Source organism: Microcaecilia unicolor, chromosome 1 (assembly GCF_901765095.1).
Source record: "Microcaecilia unicolor chromosome 1, aMicUni1.1, whole genome shotgun sequence".
Classification (NCBI taxonomy): Eukaryota; Metazoa; Chordata; class Amphibia; order Gymnophiona; family Siphonopidae; genus Microcaecilia; species Microcaecilia unicolor.
Genome location: NC_044031.1, coordinates 272,724,483 through 272,745,280, shown reverse-complemented (window position 1 = coordinate 272,745,280; position 20,798 = coordinate 272,724,483). Strand labels below are relative to the sequence as shown.

General features: G+C 45.1%; 1 protein-coding gene across 4 annotated transcripts in view; it reads right to left on the bottom strand.

The window, feature by feature from the left end:
• Window positions 1–20,798, bottom strand: part of ACAD11 (acyl-CoA dehydrogenase family member 11) — a 305,211-nt gene that overhangs the window by 229,850 nt on the left and 54,563 nt on the right. For all 4 annotated transcript variants that reach the window (XR_003942519.1, XR_003942520.1, XM_030206676.1 and 1 more), the window contains exons 8-9: window positions 17,233–17,339; window positions 6,658–6,784 (exon numbers count right to left, since the gene is read on the bottom strand). Coding sequence is in view for 2 of the 4 variants with exons in the window: in XM_030206676.1 (XP_030062536.1) it covers window positions 6,658–6,784; window positions 17,233–17,339 (234 nt within the window). In the remaining 2 variants the exon portion in view is untranslated. The remainder of the gene's footprint in view (window positions 1–6,657; window positions 6,785–17,232; window positions 17,340–20,798) is intronic.

Sequence of the window (20,798 nt, the reverse complement as noted above, 5' to 3'; positions counted from 1 at the left end):
CAGCAGTCGCTAATTTAGATTCTGTAACTGAAGGCAAAAGTAGTAAGGCTTGAAATTGAGATCTCTATGTCATTGTGGGCACATTCTTTCAGTAAGACATAAAGATATTCTAGGGACTGTCCATATAACACCCAATATATCAACAACAGGATCTTAACTGTAATATGATGGCTCATATGTATAAAATAGTGAAACCAATTAGATTAGCATTGGTGGTCTCATTAGACTTTTTTTTTTTTATTTGGCTAATCACTAGTTAATATTCATCTATTTAGCAGATATTGACACTGGAGGTGTAGTTCTCATCTTATTTGACTGATTGAATATTTGATGTTTCTATTATTAATGCTGCTGATTGTTTTCTTGTTGGGGGGGGGGGGGTTGGCTTATGAAGTTCTCCCCCCCCCTGGTTTTAATGCTTACCCCTATTTTGAATAATTTGTTTGTGTTGACTCTGACCTTGTTGATTCAAGACATGGGAAAAAGAGCTTATTGTTTTGCAAGTAATATCCAGATTGTGATCTTCATAGATTATCTATCACCTGATCTTGCCACAATGTTCTTGTGTCAAAATGTGCTCTCTGCTGTCTAGTAATGGCCTACATCTGAATCCCATTAGAAGACAAGTCATGCCCTAAGTTAGCACTATATATCAATGGCTATTCTGTTATGCTAATGGACTATATTACTACTTTCGGCATATGCTTGGATACTACCTCGGCGTTTGATCACCAGATTTCTGCAGTAGTTAAAACATCTATTCTAGAACTGAGGCAAATACTCTGTATTAGACCAGTATTATACAGGAAAGATGGTCTGATGAATTTTGAACTAGTAATCAGTCATCTTAGACTAATGAAATGTAATGGACCCTAAATGCCAGAATTGCAAAGGCTTCAACTATTAAAAAAAAAAAATATATATATATATATATATTTTTTTTTTTTTAATGTATGCAGATATAATCATATAACTCTGTTTCTAGTTTCCCAGCATCTTTTGCAATGAGTGCCACATGAATGATTAACCCCTAGTTCAGGGCTCCTCAAATCCAGTCCACAATCCAGCTTGGTTTTCAGAATTTCCACATTGAATATGTATGAGATCTATTGCATGCAATGGAAGCAGTGAATGGAAATAGATCTCATACATATTCATTGTGGAAATCCTGAAAACCAGGCTGGATTGTAGACCTGAAGGACTGGATCTGAGGACTACTGTTCTAGTTTATAGAAATGCTAAGTAGTAGTAGTAGTAGTAGTAGTTAGTGAGAGGTCATATGTGTGCACTCGGTGAAAAGAGCAACTAGTTCTTAGTAAATTAATCCTATCTCTTGAGGCTAGACTACTACTACTACTACTTATCATTTCTATAGCGCTACTAGACGTACACAGCGCTGTACACTTGAACATGAAGAGACAGTCCCTGCTCGACAGAGCTTACAATCTAATTAGGACAGACAAACAAGAGATAAGGGAATATTAAGGTGAGGATGATAAAATAAGGGTTCTGAACAAGTGAATAATGGTTAGGAGTTAAAAGCAGCATCAAAAAGGTGGGCTTTTAGCTGAGATTTGAAGACGGCCAGAGATGGAGCTTGACGTACCGGCTTAGGAAGTCTATTCCAGGCATATGGTGCAGCAAGATAAAAGGAACGGAGTCTGGAGTTAGCGATGGAGGAGAAGGGTGCAGATAAGAGAGATTTACCAAGTGAACGGAGTTCCTGGGGAGGAATGTAGGGAGAGATGAGAGTGGAGAGGTACTGAGGAGCTGCAGAGTGAATGCACTTATAGGTCAATAAGAGGAGTTTGAACTGTATGCGGAAACGGATAGGAAGCCAGTGAAGTGACTTGAGGAGAGGGCTAATATGAGCATAATGACCCTGGCGGAATATTAGTTGTGCAGCAGAATTTTGAACAGATTGAAGAGAAGAGAGATGGCTAAGTGGGAGACCTGTGAGAAGCATGTTGCAATAGTCTAAGCGAGAGGTGATAAGAGAGTGGATGAGGGTTCTGGTAGTGTGCTCAGAAAGGAAAGGGCGAATTTTGCTGATATTATAGAGAAAGAAACGACAGGTTTTAGCAATCTGTTGAATATGCTAGAGAACAGACTTCAAGCAGCTGAAAGAGAGAGAGAGAGAGAGAGGTATATAGAGACGATCTACAGGAACATAGTAGACAAGTCTCACATCCAATCTGGTAGCCTCTGAGTCACCTTGGGGGAAAGAGGTCACCTGACAGGAAAGCATCACCTTGGTGGACCTTGGGGGATAGTATCTGAAGATCTGAAGATGGCAAGGTGGTGGCTGTAGCCAGAAGGATGCTAGGCTGTATAGAGAGGGGTGTAACAAACAGAAAAAAGGAGGTGTTGATGCCCCTGTACACGTCATTGGTGAGGTCCCACCTGAAGTATTGTGTTCAATTTTGGAGGCTAAAGATGTAAGAAGACTTGAAGCGGTTCAGAGGAAGGTGACAAAAATTATATGGGGTTTGTGCCAAAAGACATATGAGAAGACCTGCATATGTATATCCTAGAGGAGAGGAGGAACAAGGGAGATACAATACAGACATTTAAATACATGAACGGTATTAATAAAGAAACAAATATTTTCCAGAGAAGGGAAAATTATAAATCTAGGGGACATGAATTGACAAGTAATGTCAGAAAATTCTTTTTCATGGAGAGGGTTGTTTATGCCTTGGTTTATGCCTGGAATGCCGTCCTGAGGGAGGTGGTGGAGAAAAATAACTGTGGCGGAATTCGAAATGGCATGATGAACACAAAGGATCTTTAATTAGAAAATGAATGGTATAAAAAACAAAACTTAAAGGGTTGCTTAAGGTCTTGCACGGGTTTCCTTCTGCTTCCAAAAGCAAATCAAAACCGGTAGATTTTGCAGAAAGAATCATGACAGAAGCATGAGAATCATGGGAAATCCTCTCTTCCAAAACCCTAACACCTGCTCATACCTGGTGCTATTTGTTTACAGCGGTAAGGCATCTTTGTTTCGGGTGCTCTTTTCTGATCACTGGGGAAGAATACAAAATAACCTCATTTAAATGAGCTTGACTCTATTTGCATGCTATCTGCGCTAAGGCCTGGCGTGCTCGTTGTTAGCTGCACTAGACCCCTCTGAATATTCTGCACTGGTAAATGCGGGCGCTACTACGGCGCTAATGATCTCTAGTGCCTGCGTTTACTTTTGATCATCGACACCTAAGAACTGAAGCAAGAGAGGTATTCCGTTCCTCATCTGCAGAAAGATGAGAAAAAAGGGTTGAAGTCTAGTTTTGAGTGTTCTAAGAGCAACTCCAAAGAAAGATAGTACTGGTCCTGTACTGTCAACAAGAATCTCTGTGTTATATATGAAGGTAACTAGGGAATGGTCAAGTCCAAGGCAGAGGTAGAAGTGAGAAAGATTTAAAAGAATGGAGAGCTGAGGTCAATGAGAGGACCAAGTTCAAAGTATGGCCTCCCGTATGAGTATATCCTGAAATGTGTCGAGTGAGATTTAAGTAAAGGAAGAGGGAAGAGAAGTCCTAGACAAGGGAGGAGGAAAGGTCATCAAAATGAAAGCTAAAATCACCTGGTATTTAAATAAGAATGGCAACTGTAAGTCCTCTACAGATTTGTGTGCGAGTAGGCACTTTACTTCCCAAGTCTATTTCTCTTACTTTCAGCTACATCATTACATTACCTAGTTGCCATGGGCCTCTTTGTCATTGAGGGTGTGGGAGCAATTAGTGGAGATTTATGATTTGGAGGCTCAGCTGATGGTCCCTCTTAAATATTTTCATTGTCAACTATGGGAGGCTTTGCCTACAGTGGGTTATGGGGCCTTGGCACAGAGATGGTCCCATGAATTGGGGTTCCAGATTCAGGGTACGCAATTTCAGTCTTATTTGCTTACTTGTTATAAAACCTTTGAAAGTGCTGATATCCGGGAGTTGCAATATAAGTTAATTATGTGCTTTTACATTTCCCTGCATAGGGCTTTAGAGCCACTTTGAGCCCTTGTGATGATTGTCCGAGGTGTGCTGGGGCTGGGGCCCATTTGGGCCATTTGTTTTGGCTCTGTCCCCTGGTCCTGGCATTTTGGACGACCTTGTGTGTACATGTCTCTCAGGTATGGAGAAACACGTGGCGGCCTACCCCTGCTTTGTTGTTTGACTCCTTCCATGTAGGGGGACCTATTAGGGTGGGGCTCACAGCTTTTCTAAGGCAGACTGTGCTGATGGGGAAAAAGACTGTCTTAAGCACTTGGCTGCTGTCAGACTGCCCTTCAATCCAACATTGGCAGTCCCTTATCTCTTTGAGTGTGTTGGAACGTAAAGATGTTCATGACCAAGCCTCACGAAGGGGTGACCACCTCTTTCAATGCTGGTCTCCCTTCTGGGATACTTTAAATCCGACTGCTCGCAGCAGAATTTTGAATGGTTAATGTCTTCTAACCGTACTGGTGCTGTTTTCTGTGCAGGGAGGGATGGGGGTTAGCGGGGGGTGTGGAAAAGTATGGATTTCCAGTTTATCTAGTTGCTGGACATATGGGCGGTTTATGTCAAAAAGGATAAATAGTACACTATATATTTGATGTTATACTCATATGTCCATTTTTAAATAAAGCTGGAAAAAATCACCTGGTATGATTGGTTGCACTGAGTTGGTGCAGTGGTCACTAAATAAAGTTTGGAGAGGTTGGGTGGTAGATTTGTAAGAAGTCAGTGGGAGGCGAGGTACATAGTAAGTAAAGGGATTCCAAGAGGATAAGACAAAAGGTGAAAACTGTGCTAATTGTAGGCATGGGGAACAGAGTAAGACAGTGCTTCCCAAACCTGGTCCTGGAGGCACCCCAGCCAATCAGGTTTTCGGGATATCCACAATGAATATTCATAAGAGATTTGCATGCAATGAAGGCAGTGTATGAAAATCTCATGAATATTCATTATGGATATCCTGAAAACCTGACTGACTTATATTGACACCCTTCTAGAGCCCGAACTGAAGGTTTTTTTTTTGTTTGTTTGTTTTTTTTTAAAGGTTTTTCACCTTCCCTGAGGAAGCTCATGGTGAAACACAAGGGAATTTGTACACTATGAGGGGCATAATCGAACGCGGACGCCCATCTCCATGGGCGACTATCTCCGAGGAAGGGGCGGGACAGACCGTATTTTCAAAAAAGATGGGTGTCCATCTTTTGTTTCGATAATACGGTTGGTGCCGGGCAAATGCATTGGATTTGGGCGGATTTGAGATGGGTGGTATCGGTTTTCAGCGATAATGGAAACCGAAGCAGCTCAGCTCAAAAACGAACAACTCCAAGGCATTTGGTCGTGGGAGGGGCCAGGATTCATACTGCACTGGTCCCCCTCACATGCCAGGACACCAACTGGACACCCTAGGGGGCACTTGTAAAAAGTTAAAAAAAAATTAAAATACCTTCCAAGTCCATAGCTCCCTTACCTTGGGTGCTGAGCCCCCCAAATCCCCCCAAAACCCACTCCCCACAACTCTACACCATTACCATAGCAATGGGTGAAGGGGGGCACCTAGATGTGGATATAGTGGGTTTTGGGGGCGGTTTGGAGGGCTCCCATTTACCAGCACAAGTGTAACAGGTAGGGGGGGATGGGCCTGGGTCCACCTGCCTGAAGTCCACTGCACCCACTAACAACTGCTCCAGGGACCTGCATACTGCTGTGATGGAGCTGGGTATGACATTTGAGGCTGGCATACAGGCTGGCAAAAAAAAGTTTTTAAAGTTCTTTTTTTTTTGGTGGGAGGGGGTTAGTGACCACTGGGGGAGTCAGGGGAGGTCATCCCCGATTCCCTCCGGTGGTCATCTGGGCAGTTGGAGCACTTGTTGGGGACTTGTTCGTGAAAAAAAAAGGGTCCAAAAAAAGTGGCCCAAATTCTCGCTACTGACGCCTTATCGCACCCATCTCTCCTCGGCCGATAAACACGGCCCAGTCCCACCTTCACCACGCCTCTGACACGCCCCTGTCAACTTTGTCGTTCCCGCAACAGACTGCAGTTGGAAGCGCTCAAAATCGGCTTCCGATTATACTGATTTGGACGCCCACGAGAGAAAGGCGCCCATCTCCCGATTTGGGTCGAAATATGGGCGTCTTTCTCTTTCGAAAATAAGCCAGTATGTTGCATTTATCAGGGTCATTAGATTGAGAAAGACTTTCGCATTGCAGACAACAGTGCCTATATGAGTCATTCCTGTTGGATGGGCACTAAGATTAAGTACAACCTTTATTTTTGAGTTTTATAATGCTTACTGTGGACAATTCTTAAAAATGTACTTATTGTTGGTACGTGCTATGATGTTTCTACTAGTTGCCTTCTAAATCGATATTTTTCTCCATTATAAGGCGGCGTTCAATTTGCCATTTACAAGTTTAGTTGACTGTATTTATGCTTATATTTGGTCATTTTACTATTGTTATGCTGTTAACCAAATTATAAGTTTTATGTTAAACTGTACCTGCTCTATATCGCCTTGGGCAAATCTCTTATAAAACCCAATAAATAAATATACATTTCTTTATGCATGCTCATGAAACTCTTTTTTCACAAATAAAATCTGTTTATCATATTTGAACATATCAGGGCACCCAAACTAAAAAAAAAAGAGTCCCCATAAAGGCTGACCTGCTCAGCTGGAAAGACATGCTGATTCATGAAGTTCTTCACCTGCTGCAGAATCTTCTTGCCCTTGGTGCTCTGCAGGAATAGCTCTCCCGCAATACTTACAGGTGCTTCAGGGGCAGCCACTGCTCTGAAACATCAAAGACCCCAGAGTGTGAATGTCAAATGTCTCACATTCCAGAATATCCTTCAAGAACCTATAAAGGCTCCAAGTTCATGATCAACATAATCAGTATTTACTCAATTTTCAATCACAAAATTTCCAGGGGAAAAAAAGAGTGCTCTTCTCCCTGGACCTCTCTAAATATAACTAGGGCCTCTAATTTTTTGTTTTAACCAACACAAGCCATTAAAACACTCCCAATGGAAAAAATTAAAATAGGTATTTCCTGGATGAACCCTGGAAAATCTAATTTCCTCTATATTCTTTCACTCTTCCCCTACCTGCCTGCCTTGGATCCTCCACTCTGTTTTTGTGTCTTTTTCATTCTTTTTTTGGCCTGGCAGTTACCTGCTATTCTGTATTTGGAAGTCACCTCTGGGAAATCTCTCTGTCACAGTGATCCTTAATTCACAAGCTAAACAGCTCAGAGGCACAGACTGGACTCCTTTCAGCACAATATAAGTGTGCTCTACATCGGCCACCAGGAGTCTCCATACAGAATACCCACCACTAGGCCGGTCCATTTATTTAGAACATAAAAAGCGAAACAAAGTCATGAATGTCAAAGGATATCCCCCGATAAATTAGCCTGGTTAAAAATGGTGCCATATATGTGGATAATGTCTTGTGACACTGTATTTATTACCTTTAGAATTTCCCTGCCTTTCTCCTTTAGATTTGCTACCTCTCCAAGGGTTAAAAAAAATGGCCCATATCCCTTTCTTAATTCATTTGCCCTGAAAATAAATTACTTATTTGGGTAGCTGCACCTGATACCTAGATAATGCTACTGAAAACCACTACAGATTGCTCCGGCGCAATTTGGATGGCACTGGAATGGTCCAGGTAGAGTCTAGGTGTAGCCAGATTTATCCAGAGACTGGCAACCTCAGCACCAATATCCAGATAGGTAACTAGATAATTTTTGACAGTCTTTTAAAAAGTTTTTTGCTGAATATTGCCATTAGGCAGATAAGATTGGCTGTCACTGGTATACCTGGATATTCAGCACCAGTATTCAAATATCAGCCAGCATGGAGGAGTGGCCTAGTGGTTAGGGTGGTGGACTTTGGTCCTGAGGAACTGAGTTCAATTCCCACTTCAGGCACAGGCAGCTCCTTGTGACTATGGGCAAGTCACTTAACCCTCCATTGCCCCATGTAAGCCGTATTGAGCCTGCCATGAGTGGGAAAACGCGGGGTACAAATGTAAGAAAAATAAATTCGGGTAGAACTTCAAACACTATGGCCAGCATTTAAATAAAATGCTGACTACAGTTATTGGACTAAATTTGCCTGGCTGAAAATTTCCTACCCTTGCTGTTAAAGAAAATGCAAAGTCTGTAGATACATCTCCACATAACTCCCCATGAAAACAGCAGGACTTTTTCTTTGTAAAATTAGCTTGCAGGTCCGCAGATAAAAAGTATCCACACACTGCCCATGGTATTCAAAATTGCCTCCTAAAATGCAAAAATTTCATTTGAGTATCTGTCCCTTAAGATTTAGTAGCGCCTTTAACTAGCTTTTCAAGTCCTAACATCCTGGCCTCTATCTTTTATATTTGAAAGGAAAGAGAAACCTTTACTATGAATATAGTAAACTGCCAAAATGTGATTTCCTTTCAATTGCAGGAAGAAAGTTCTGGGTCCCTGATCCAGAAAGAGACCAATCAAATTTGAATAGTACGTGGTCTATTCTGAGAAAAAGTGTTTATTAATTTTATTTTAGTTGTGGTATATAGTAATCAGAAAGAACTAATATACCATTTGAAATAAACCAATTTACATTACTGAGCAGCATACAAATGTCCTGCAAATAATATTTAGCAGCATACTATATCAACATATATTTGTTTTATGCCTATCAATCTTGCTTAGCAAATATTCTGGTTGATCTATTATAGTATCCTTTTTTTCTATATCACTACTTCCAGGACCACCTCCCCCCTCAAAAACACCATCCCCACCTAACCACCTGCCCACTCAGCTAAGCCCACCAGGGGAGCAGAGGGGGGGGGGGGGGGGATTGAGCAGCCAGAGGATGCTGCAGTAAAGGAGCAGCACATCGCTGATTCTGTAGCCATAAAGAAAGTAAGATGCACTTACAGTTGAGGAGCTTCCAAGCTCAGTCGTTGGCAGAGGCACATCAAATTCCAAATGGTGCACACTCAGCTCACTCCAATAGCTACTGATAGCACTGCTTACTCTCAAAGGGGGTCTTTTACTAAGCCATGGTAGTGTTTTTACCTCACGGTAGAAATCAGCTGGCGGTGAACACCAAGATGCCCATTATATTCCTATGGGTGTCTCGGCGTTTACCTCCAGCTGATTTGTACTGGGAGCTAAAAATGCTACCATGGCTTAGTAAAAGATCCCCAAATTGTTTGCTCTTTTTTTTTTAATCCTCTTAAAGAGGAAAGAGATTTTTCCACTTCTAACAGAAAATTATATGCCAGATAACACCAGGGAGAGCAAGGGTATGGGGGTGGGGACAGATCTGGCATCACTAGGTGTACCCCAGAGGTCAGCAACAACACTCTCCAAACCCACAGGCTCCAGCACCTAAGGGACAGGCAGGTGCTAGCACCCACAGAGAGCTGCACAGGATATGTCTATCCACATGTAGAGATAGAGGGAATACTGGAAATGAGGCTGCTGCACAGAAGGCTATATGACAGAGCTCTGGTGTTCTCTCTATCTCCACCTGCTTGTAGATAACTGTATTTGGGCATAATTGATTTAGTTTGTAATATTATCTATGTGAGCTCGACTCAGGAGAGAGACCTTGGGGTGGTGGTGTCTGAGGACCTAAAGGTGAAGAAACAATGCGACAAGATGACGGCCGTGGCCAGAAGGATGCTAGGCTGCATACAGAGGGGCATAACCAACAGAAGAATGGAGGTGTTGATGCCCTTCTACAAGTCATTGTTGAGGCCCAACTTGGAGTATTGTGTTCAGTTTTGGAGGTTGTATCTAGCTAAAGATATAAAAAGACTGGAAGCGGTGCAAAGAAAAGCTACAAAAATGGTATGGGATTTGCGTTGCAAACCGTATGAGGAGAGGCTGACCTGAACATGTATACCTTGAAGGAAAGGAGAAACAGGTGACATGATACAGACGTTCAAATATTTGAAAGGTATTAATTCGCAAAAGAACCTTTTCTGGAGATGGGAAGGCAGTAGAACTAGAGGACATGAATTGAGGTTGAAGGGGGGCAGACTCAGGAGTAATGTCAGGAAGTATTTTTTTACAGAGAGAGTGGTGGATATGTGGAATGTCCTCCCGCGGGAGGTGGTGGTGGAGATGAAAATGGTAATGGAATTCAAACATACATGGGATAAACACAAAGGAATCCTGTTTAGAAGGAATGTATCCATGGAATCTTAGTGGAGATTAGGTGGCGACGCCAGTAATTGGGAAGCAAAACTGGTGCTGGGCAGACTTCTACGGTCTGTGCCCTGAGAATGGCAAGGACAAATCAAACTTGGGTATACATATAAAGTATCACATTGTTGGGCAGATTGGATGGACCATATAGGTCTTTACCTGCCGTCATTTACTACATATGTTACTATCAGGCTCATTTTTGAAAGAGAAGGACGCCCATCTTACGACACAAATCGGAAGATGGGCGTCCTTCTCACAGGGTCGTGCAAATCGGTATAACTGAAAGCCGACGTTGGACGTCCCCAACTGCTTTCCGTCGCAGGGATGGCCAAAGTTCAAGGGGGTGTATTGGAGGTGTAGTGAAGGCGGGACTTGGGTGTGACTAACACATGGACGTACTCGACCCATAATGGGAAAAAAAAAGGGTGTCCCTGACGAGCACTCGGACAACTTTACTTGGTCCTGTTTTTCTTATGACCAAAACACAAAAAGGTGGCCAAAATGACCAGATGACTACCGGAGAGAATCAGGGATGACCTCCTATTACTCCTACAGTGGTCACTAACCCCCTCCCACCCTCAAACATCTTTAAAAATTATTTTTTGCCAGCCTCAGATGTCATACTCTGGTCCACCACAGCAGTATGCAGGTCCCTGGAACAGTTTTAGTGGGTGCAGTGCACTTCAGGCAGGTGGACCCTGCCCACCCTCCTACCTGTTACGTTTGTGGAGGAAACAGCGAGCCCTCCAAAACCCACCAGAAACCCACTGTACCCACATCTAGGTGCCCCCCTTCACCCATAAGGGCTATGGTAGTGGTGTACAGTTGGGGGTAGTGGGTTTTAGGGGGGGGTTGGGGGGCTCAGAACACAAGGTAAGGGAGCTATGTTCCTGGGAGCAATTTATGAAGTCCACTGCAGTGCCCCCTAGGATGCCCGGTTGGTGTCCTGGCATGTCAGGGGGACCAGTGCACTAGAAATGCTGGCTCCTCCCACGACCAAAGGGCTTGCATTTGGTCATTTCTGAGATGGACGTCCTTGATTTCCATTATCACCGAAAATCAGAAACAACCAAGTCTAGGGACGACCATCTCGAAGGGCGACCTAAATTTCAAGATTTGGGCACCCCTGCCCGTATTATCGAAACAAAAGATGGATGTCCATCTTGTTTCGATAATACGGGTTTCCCCACCCCTCCATCAGGACGTTTTGCGAGGACGTCCTCAACAAAACTTGGGCGTCCCTTTCGATTATGCCCCTCTAAGTATTTTATGCATTTAAATATATTTTTCTAAGAAGGGGTCTGTAGGTTTCATCAGACTCACAAAGGGGTCCATGAAACAAAAAAGGAAGAACCCCAGTCCTAGAGGCACTGGGAAATATCTTCTCTAAACCCACCAGCGTCAAGTATCTTCAGGTAAGCAGCTTTACACAAAATTTTTTTAATCCTGATAGAGATGTTCTGTTTGCCTGCATAAACATTTGTTCCCACTGCTGCTGCTAAGTTAAGGATTCCCCCAACTCTGCTTCCCAGTCAAGGATATGCTTACATTGTTCAAAACCCCATGCCATCACTACTTGTATAGGGCCAAAATCAATCTGTTGCCCCTCTCCTCTGACCCCAAAGCTTCTCAAATGTGGTCGCCCCCTCCTGGGCAACTCTCTTCCCTTATCCAATGCAATACTACTTGCCCAAAAAGGAACTAGTCTGCCTCCCTTAACCTATATTCCACTTAAATCCACAAACCCATATATTCTGCCCTCATCCACAAACTAATACAGAGCGCAACCCTTCTTTTCCCCATCTTTTATAAACTTCCCCTCCTGTTCTGGATCAAAATCAGTATTATATCAAAGGGATCACACAAGAGAGACATGAAACTTTCATAAAAGCTTCCTGCCCACTTTTGCTCATGCCTCTAGAATCTGTCTAGGTGAGTCATACTCCTTTGCATGGCACATAGCAGTGCCACTTCTTCTATATAAGTACTGAAAATTTTTACATTTCTTTTGGCAACCTCTTCGCTTTGCCAGTCCCATAGGTGTTGCACCTGGGCTGCCCAGTAATATGTTTTTATGTCTGGCACTGTAAGACATGGATTTTTAAATGAATCAAGGAGGGTGATGTTGCCATATAAATTGCAAGATTTTCTGCTGCAGGTACTATAAGGCTTTATTTAGGATCTGAACAGGCAAAGATTGTAAAGAATACAGTACCCGGGGTAGGATGTTACATTTTAATAGCTGCTACCTGACCTAACCATGAAATATCAATTTCTCTCCACTTCCATATGTCCTCAATGACTTGCTTGAACAAAGGCACATGGTCGACCTCAAAAATTTGGCCAGGTTGTAACTAGATAAGTTAACCCAGATTTGGCAAGATAAGATTGTCACATTAGGAGTAGCTTTTCCATTGGCTGATGCAGTAGACATTGCTTTGTCTGCATCATCTTGGACCACATTTCAGCCTATTATTACATTAGGAGTAGAAAAAATTAAAAATGTTTATTCTTCATCTTTGAGCACAGATCCTTGGCCAGCATTCTTAATTACAAATTCTGGTTCTGCAAATACTGCTGTTCGTTGGCCTCTAATACAGGGAAGTTTATTGTCTGGGCTTGTTCCATTCACATAGAAACATACAGGAATTACCCCTATTCAGGGCCGCTGAGAGACTGGGCCGGGCCGCGCAGTCGAAGGCGGGACACAGGAAGGGAAGGCCCGAAGGGAGGCAATCTGCAGACTGCTGCACTTCTTTCACACAGAGCGAGGTCGAAGTGAGGAGTTATGATTTGAATTCAGGGGGGCCCGACCCGGTGGTGGACGGAGGGGGGCAGGTGGAGGCGACTGCGGCGCTTTTGTCCCCCCTGCCCCCCCTTCTCAGCGGCCCTGCCCCTATTCCAAAAAAACTACTCTGGCTCCCCAGGACCCTGCTTATTATAGGCCTATATCACTTCTACCTCATCTACGTTGGATGATGTGATATCATTATAATATTATCTCAATGAATTTGCCATTTGGTTAAAGGAAAATCACCTTTCTTAAAGCTTCAAAATGTGAGGCAATTTTTTTTCACATGCCAGATCAGCCCATGCCAATGTCCTTTATGATCAGAAATGGCCCCTACCTTTTTGCAAGAAGTTATGGATTTTAGGTGTTATTTTTGATCAAAAACTTTTACTTTGTTTGCAGATTAACAAAGATGTTAAGCCAGCAGTTTTTGCATTCAGTCCTGCATCACTTTAGATCAGGGCGTTAGTTAATGCAATCACCTGGGTCTTGACTCCTGGCACACAGGAGCATTGGAGCAGGAGAGGACAGAGTGAGGGAAAAGTGCAACAGTGACTCAGAGACAGAAGAGTACTTGGGGGTTGGCGGGTGGCAGCCTGGTGGGGAGGGCGCACGTGTGCGGCGGTCCAGTCCTGACTCCTGCCCCGGGTCCAGCTGTGTCTCTTGGTTGCCCTGCTTTTAAATAGTTAAAAAACTTACTCCTTGCTTTGGTGATCACCCACATTGACTGCAATACACTTTATAGCAGCTTGCCAGTCAAACTACTTCATAGGCTTCAATTAGTACAATCGAATACAGTCAAGCCAATTACAATCATGTAACTCTACTCTTGGCACAGGAGCATTGGCTATCAGTTCTAGTGAGAATTAAATATAAAGGATCTGAAAAAGCTAGAAGAATGGTCTAAAGTTTGGCAATTAAAATTCAATGCGAAGAAATGCAAAGTGATGCACTTAGGGAGTAGAAATCCAAGAGAGGCATATGTGTTAGGCGGTGAGAGTCTGCTAGGTACTGAGGGGGAGAGGGATCTTGGGGTGATAGTATCTGAGGATCTGAAGGCGATGAAACAGTGTGACAAGGCGGTGGCCGTAGCTAGGAGGTTGCTAGGCTGTATAGAGAGAGGTGTGACCAGCAGAAGAAAAGAGGTGTTGATGCCCCTGTACAAGTCGTTGGTGAGGCCCCACCTGGAGTATTGTGTTCAGTTTTGGAGGCCGTATCATGCTAAGGATGTAAAAAGAATTGAAGTGGTGCAAAGAAAAGCTACAAGGATGGTATGGGATTTGTGTTACAAGACGTATGAGGAGAGACTTGCAGACCTGAACATGTATACCCTGGAGGAAAGGAGGAACAGGGGTGATATGATACAGACGTTCAAATATTTGAAAGGTATTAATCCGCAAACGAACCTTTTCCGGAGATGGGAAGGCGGTAGAACGAGAGGGCATGAAATGAGATTGAAGGGAGACAGACTCAAGAAGAATGTCAGGAAGTATTTTTTCACGGAGAGGGTGATGGATGCTTGGAATGCCCTCCCGCGGGAGGTGGTGGAGATGAAAACGGTAACGGAATTCAAACATGCGTGGGATACTCAGGAGCTTTGCCTAGAATGGGTGGCAGAGCTGGTGGTTGGGAGGCAGGGCTAGTGCTGGGCAGACTTATACGGTCTGTGCCGGGGCTGGTGGTTGGGCGGCGGGGATAGTGCTGGGCAGACTTATACGGTCTGTGCCAGAGCCGGTGGTGGGAGGCAGGGATAGTGCTGGGCAGACTTATACGGTCTGTGCCAGAGCTGGTGGTGGGAGGCGGGACTGGTAGTTGGGAGGCGAGGATAGTGCTGGGCAGACTTATACAGTCTGTGCCGGGGTTGGTGGTTGGGAGGCGGGGATCGGGCTGGCCAGGCTTATATGGTCTGTGCCCTGAAGAGGACAGTACAAATAAAAAAGTAGCACATATGAATGGGCAGACTGGATGGACCGTGCAGGTCTTTTTCTGCCGTCATCTACTATGTTACTATGTTAGATTTAGTAAATGGAGCTCAAAAATGGGCACTACGCACTATCTTATAATGGGTACTCTGGGCTAATAACCCTTTATAGAACAGCGTGTGTAGCGCTGATTTTTGCCCTCAAAATTTGGGCGTTAGCATTTATGTCATCTGAAACCTGGTGTAAATGCTGACACCCAACTCGATTTACATCTGAGCTGACAAAGATAAGTGCTTTACTCTTTATAAATCATTAAAAGAGCTTGTTGGGATTGTATTTAGGAGTTAATATGAAATTAATATAGAAAAAGACTAGTGACGACAGTGCTTACTTCTTGATGGTATGAGTTTGATCCATCGAGTTGCAAGGTTGAGGTCTTGTTAAATCAATAAAGTGGTTATCTATATTTTTTAAATTCCAACGTAATTAACAGTGGTAGACACCCAACTCATGGCATTTGTGCGCATAAATGGCGCTATTCTATAACACTGTACACAAAGTTTTAGAACACCTCTGACCTGCCCATAGCCATGGCCTCTTCTGGGTTGCACACTATAGGATTTATGCGCCCAGGGTTATAGAATAACACGCATGTGCAAATCCAAATTAGTGCCAATTAACAGCAATAACTGTTAGCATCCGATTACTGACTGTAATTGGCTTGTTAACTAAGTTGTGTGCACATCTTGGGATCGCGTCCAAATTTGGGTAACCTTTATAGAATCCGGGGGGGGGGGGGGGGGGGGGAGCCTGATGTTGGTTCATCAGTCTGCTTACAGATAATCCGTTATATCTAGCATGGGCAGATGATCGAAAACCCCGCTCTGTTCCAAACAGTGCTCTAAAAACAGCGCTGCAACAGCAAGGAGCTTTACTGCCCCTATTTTTAGAGATAACAGCATGCAAATTTAAGCACGCTATTCTCTCTGATCATAGGATAGAAGTGTGGGAGGATTGTGCCTGAGCATGTTCCTCCTGCACTTGTATTACAGGTCTGGGCTGGGCTGTCAAAAGCCCAGACCTGTCAAACACAGGAGCTGGAGGTCTATAGGACCACCAGACTCCAAGTACCCCCACTCCGAGCCAAGCGAAAAGGAGGCTGGAAGTCCAGCAGACCTCTGGTGTCCCCGACCCCTTCCCCGACACAAGTTCTGGGGTCTGGAGACCCGGTGGGTCTCCAGTTCCTCCCCACCCCACTACCTTCGATGGAGGTGACCATCCTCCTCCAACAAAGGTAGGGGGGTCGGGGAAGGGCCGCTAGACCATTAGATGGGGGGGTTGACCCGCGGCCCACTGGGCCACCAGGAACATTTGAGGGGATGCTGGGGGGGGGGGGGGTAGGGAGACTGGAAACCCACTGGATCTCCAGCCCCTCCTGAACCTGTGTCCAGGGCATCAGGGGGACCGGAGGTCCGCCGGACCTCCAGCCCATGTGTCGCGGGGGGGGGGGGGGTTGGGGTTCCTGCCAGGGGGAGGGCTGCTGCATTGGGGGAAATGGGAAGCCTGCTAGCATGCAAATGCATGCTGCACAGGGCTCACCATTCCTCCCCAATGGTCTGCAAACTCTAACGCCAGCTCTGAGCTGGCGCAGGGTTTGGTGCGTTGCAAGCTGATCATTGGGGAGGAATACATTTAGCATGCATTTGCATGCTACTTGCACTAAGAGCCCTGTTTTGCATGCATTTGCATGCTAGGTGTGTTCAGAGCCGCGTTGTTTTACACGCTCGGGGGCTCTGATCATGGGGCGGTAGCAAATGCAGGCGCTAGTATGGCGTTAACAGCCTCTAGCACCTGCGTTTGCTTCTGATCATCGGCCCATAACAGGGTAAATCCCCGATCTGCCCTGACTCCGCCCCTGGACTGCCCTGGGGAAGGCCTGCTCAGTGTGATTTAACTGGCCAGGAGCCTTTCCAGCTTGGTTTAACCCTTTTTAATATCAGCCCTTAGATTTTTTTTTTTAACTCCCCTACTGAGCAATATTTACCAACTAAAACAAAAGCAATTTTGCTAACTGCTATCAGAGGGCTTCCCCAAACTGTCCTTGTCTCCCTACAGTTAGGTTTCCAGAATATCCACTAGAAATCTGCAGAAGACGAATCTGAATACATTAGAGACCCTGTACATGCAAATTTCTCTCACGTGGATCATGGTGAATATGCAGAAAACCACTGGGACTGCAGGGTCCCAGGATAGGTTTATGAAGCTCTGTATATCAGTGTTATATCTTTCCCTGTAAGTCAGGTAAGATGCATACCTTTTGGCAAGCTGTAACCCATTTTCTGCCAGGGGTTCCACCATCTCAGCAAATTTGTATGCATCTTCGGCACTGGAATTTCCAAGAAGGTACCTAGCATATATTCCCTAAAGATCAGTGAGAGAACAGGATTTAATAATGCATTTTAAATGTTCAGGCTGTCTGGCTTTTAACAAACAGATAGATCTCACAGCTCTGAAATGTACTCACTCATCCTTTCTGGGCCCCTTATCCACCCCTCTTCTACTGACCTTTTTACCTCTTGGCACCTTCTCAATTGCTTTCCCCTCCTCTGCTCCCACATTTCTATCTATGCATCATTCACAACATCAGGGCTGTGCCTCTGAGCACATTGCTTCTTCTCCCACCTCCCTGAAGCAGAATGAATTAAATCACACACAGGAAGCAGGGAAGCAGCAGTAGCAGCCCAAAGGTTGCCACTGTTCTGCTGCTGCCTTCCCACCCCTACCAGCTGTTTAAAACATTCTCTCCTGCCTCTTACCGCTCCTTTCTTTCTCCACACACAACTGTCTTTAGGTCTGTATGACTTTAAGAGGGCCCCCTCTGGCAATAAGGTCTCTTGGCTTCTACATCCTGCAGAGTTGTGCTGCACCAGAGAACTGATACAGATTTTTCTTTGCCAAAATAATGCACCTTAGGCTTTCTCTTTTAGCATCTTTACTTCCAAACCAAGCCAAGCCAATCTTACCTATATCACAAGAGTTGACTGAAAACACAAGTAACATTTTTTCATCTACTTGCCCAGCATCACCAGTACAAAGTCAGTCACTCACTCACTCACCCACATAAAGAAACACCATGCTAGATTGTAGACAGGTTTCTGGTACTTTATTAGGTCACAAAATATCTTTCATTAGCAATTCAGAATTCCTCAAAATCCTACTGACTAAAGTCTAGACACAGTTCCCATCTGCTCATTTCCTCCCTTACCTTTTCATTCCTATCCTAACCTGAAGACCTCCATGTCTTCCCCATCTACTTATTTAGATGATCTGTAATCCAGGCTTTGGCTGCTCAGGGACAGTAGGAGCTGCAGCCCTCACTGATGGGCCAATGCTCAGAACCAAACTCGGATGCTAGAGGCGATTAGCGCTGGACTAGCGCCCACATTAGTGAGTGCAGAATGCTCAGAGGCTCTAGTGCAGGAGACAACGTGAGTGCCATAGATTAGTACAAATAGAATGATAATGTAGTCAAATGGATGTTAATGAGGTCATTTCCTATTCCTCCCAATGCTCAGAAAACAGCGCACAAAACACAGTTGCCTTGCTGCTGAAAAAAATTATTCCAGCTTGGAGCAGACGTTAGGGTGTTTGAAGAGAGGATTTCTCATGATTCTTTCTTTAAAATCTGCTGGCTTTTATATAACTTGGAAGCAGAAAGAAGCCCATGCAAGCCCCTAAGCACTGGTAGTGAGAGATGAATGTGTGCGAGTCAGACCAAACCCAAAAGTGCAAGCACACATTAGCACCTGTTTCCTGCATTTAAATATAAGCCTTCCAAGTTAAAAAAAAATATGAATGTGTATATTTAAAAGTACAGAAAACAGATGCCAATATGTACTTCACTTTCGGGTTTGCCAGGTAAAGCGCACAGCAGCTGAGCTTACCGCAAAACTCTTCGGTACATGCACCAAGCATGTTCCCCCCCTTGCTTTCGCTTTTACAGCACACACATAATTTGAATACCATTTCCTTTGAGCAATGGCAAGCTAGGCTTCTGTGCTGTTCCAGCGTTATGGTGTCTGCGCTGTTGGCTTACCAAGGCAGTTCTAAGCATCGGCCCATGAGTGCAGTAATCAGGGGCGTAGCTACGGGTGGGCCTGGATGGGCCCAGGCCCACCCAGTTTTTAGTCAGGCCCACCCAGATGTCACCGTGTCTCCTCACTCTCTCCCACCCCCGCTGTAGCGCATGTCTTCAACGCTATCGGCGCTGCCTCCTCCACCTCACAGTCTCCGAGTCTGTCTCCTACTCCCGTGGCAGCTTGCGATTTGCTACTGGCACTGCATGACAGCTGACAGATGCGGCACAACATCCTGCTCTGGGGGCGGGGCCTTCTCTCTGCCGCGCTGATTCAACTTCCTGTTTACGGAGGGCAGAAGAACGCACGCAGCAGAGGGAAGGTCCTGGAGCAGGTCATCGGCTCCACGTCTGTGATGTCAGGCAGCGCCGGTAGCAAATTGTAAGCGCTGCCACGGGGGGGGGGGGGGGGGGAGACGGAGACTGTGAGGTGGAGGAGGCAGCGTCAATAGCGTTGAATACAAGCGCTGCGGCAGGGGTGGGAGAGGGTGAGGAAGACAGTGGTCTGCTCGCCCTGCAAGGGGAGGGGGCTGAAGGGAAGGGAGAGGTTCTGGATGTGTGTGGGGGGTGAGGAAGACAAAGGGGAGTGGGCTGAAGGGAAGGGAGAGGTTCTGGATGTGTGTGGGGGAAGGGAGAGGTTCTGGACGTGTGGGGGGGGGGGGTGAGGAAGACAAAGGGGAGTGGGCTGAAGGGAAGGGAGAGGTTCTGGACGTGTGTGTGGGCATCAGGGAAGGAGTGGGGTAAATCCTGGCCACACTGGATCACAGGAGAGGGGGCAAGACGAAAGAGAGAAGTGACAGGAAGATGCTGGGAGGGGGTGAAGGGTGGGGAGAAGAGAGGGAGCAGAGGCTGGGCTAGAAGGGTGGAGGGAGAGAGACACTGGGAAAGGTGGAACCATGTGGGAGAGGCCAAGGGGGTAGCAAAAAAATAAACGCGAGGAAGATGGTGATTACAGGGGAAAGAAATATGGTAATGGGGAATAGATTGAAGATGGAAGGGAATGGATGGCTGGGGAAGTAGAGAGATGGGTAATAGGAGAACTAGTGTGTGGAAAGGAAATGGAAATCTGACAGGTATCTGAAAAGTAAAACAAAGGAAAAGGGGTTAGGATAAAATTTGGGTGGACAGAGAAAAGAAAAAAAAAAAAGAGAGGAAAGAGCTAAAATGGAAAGGTCAATATGTCAGAGGCAAGTGAAGTGAGGGAATGGAACAAGAGAGGAGAAAAAGAGAAATGGACAGCAGCTGCTTGAAGGAGAAATAGCAGAAAGATTGGAAAGTTCAAAAGAGAAACTGGATCAACATGATGGAAAAAGAAAATGACCAGACAACAAAGGTAGAAAAGGCATTTTATTTTATTTTGAATCTTAACTGAAATATGATAGCTTGAGAAATGTGCATAGCGGATGTCACTTTCCTCATGAGCTAAAGTGTTTCTGTTTCTATTTTGAGTTGGGAGGTGCTGGGGGAGAGGTGGAGAATAGGGGGAGGAAGGGGGCGGGGCTGAGAGAAAATTTTGTGCCCACCCACTTTGGGCTCAGGCCCACCCAAAATTGGCTGTCTGGCTACGCCACTGGCAGTAATGAAAGGTGCTCACTCGCTGTCCCTGTGGCAGCCCTACCTTATCTGGTGTGAGCATTCTGTTTAGGGCTGCCACAGGGACTGAGGACCAGATGCACTAAACTTAACGAGCCATTAACAAGCAAGTAGTAAACCCTGGCATGCACTAAAGACTTTTTTCCAAGGAG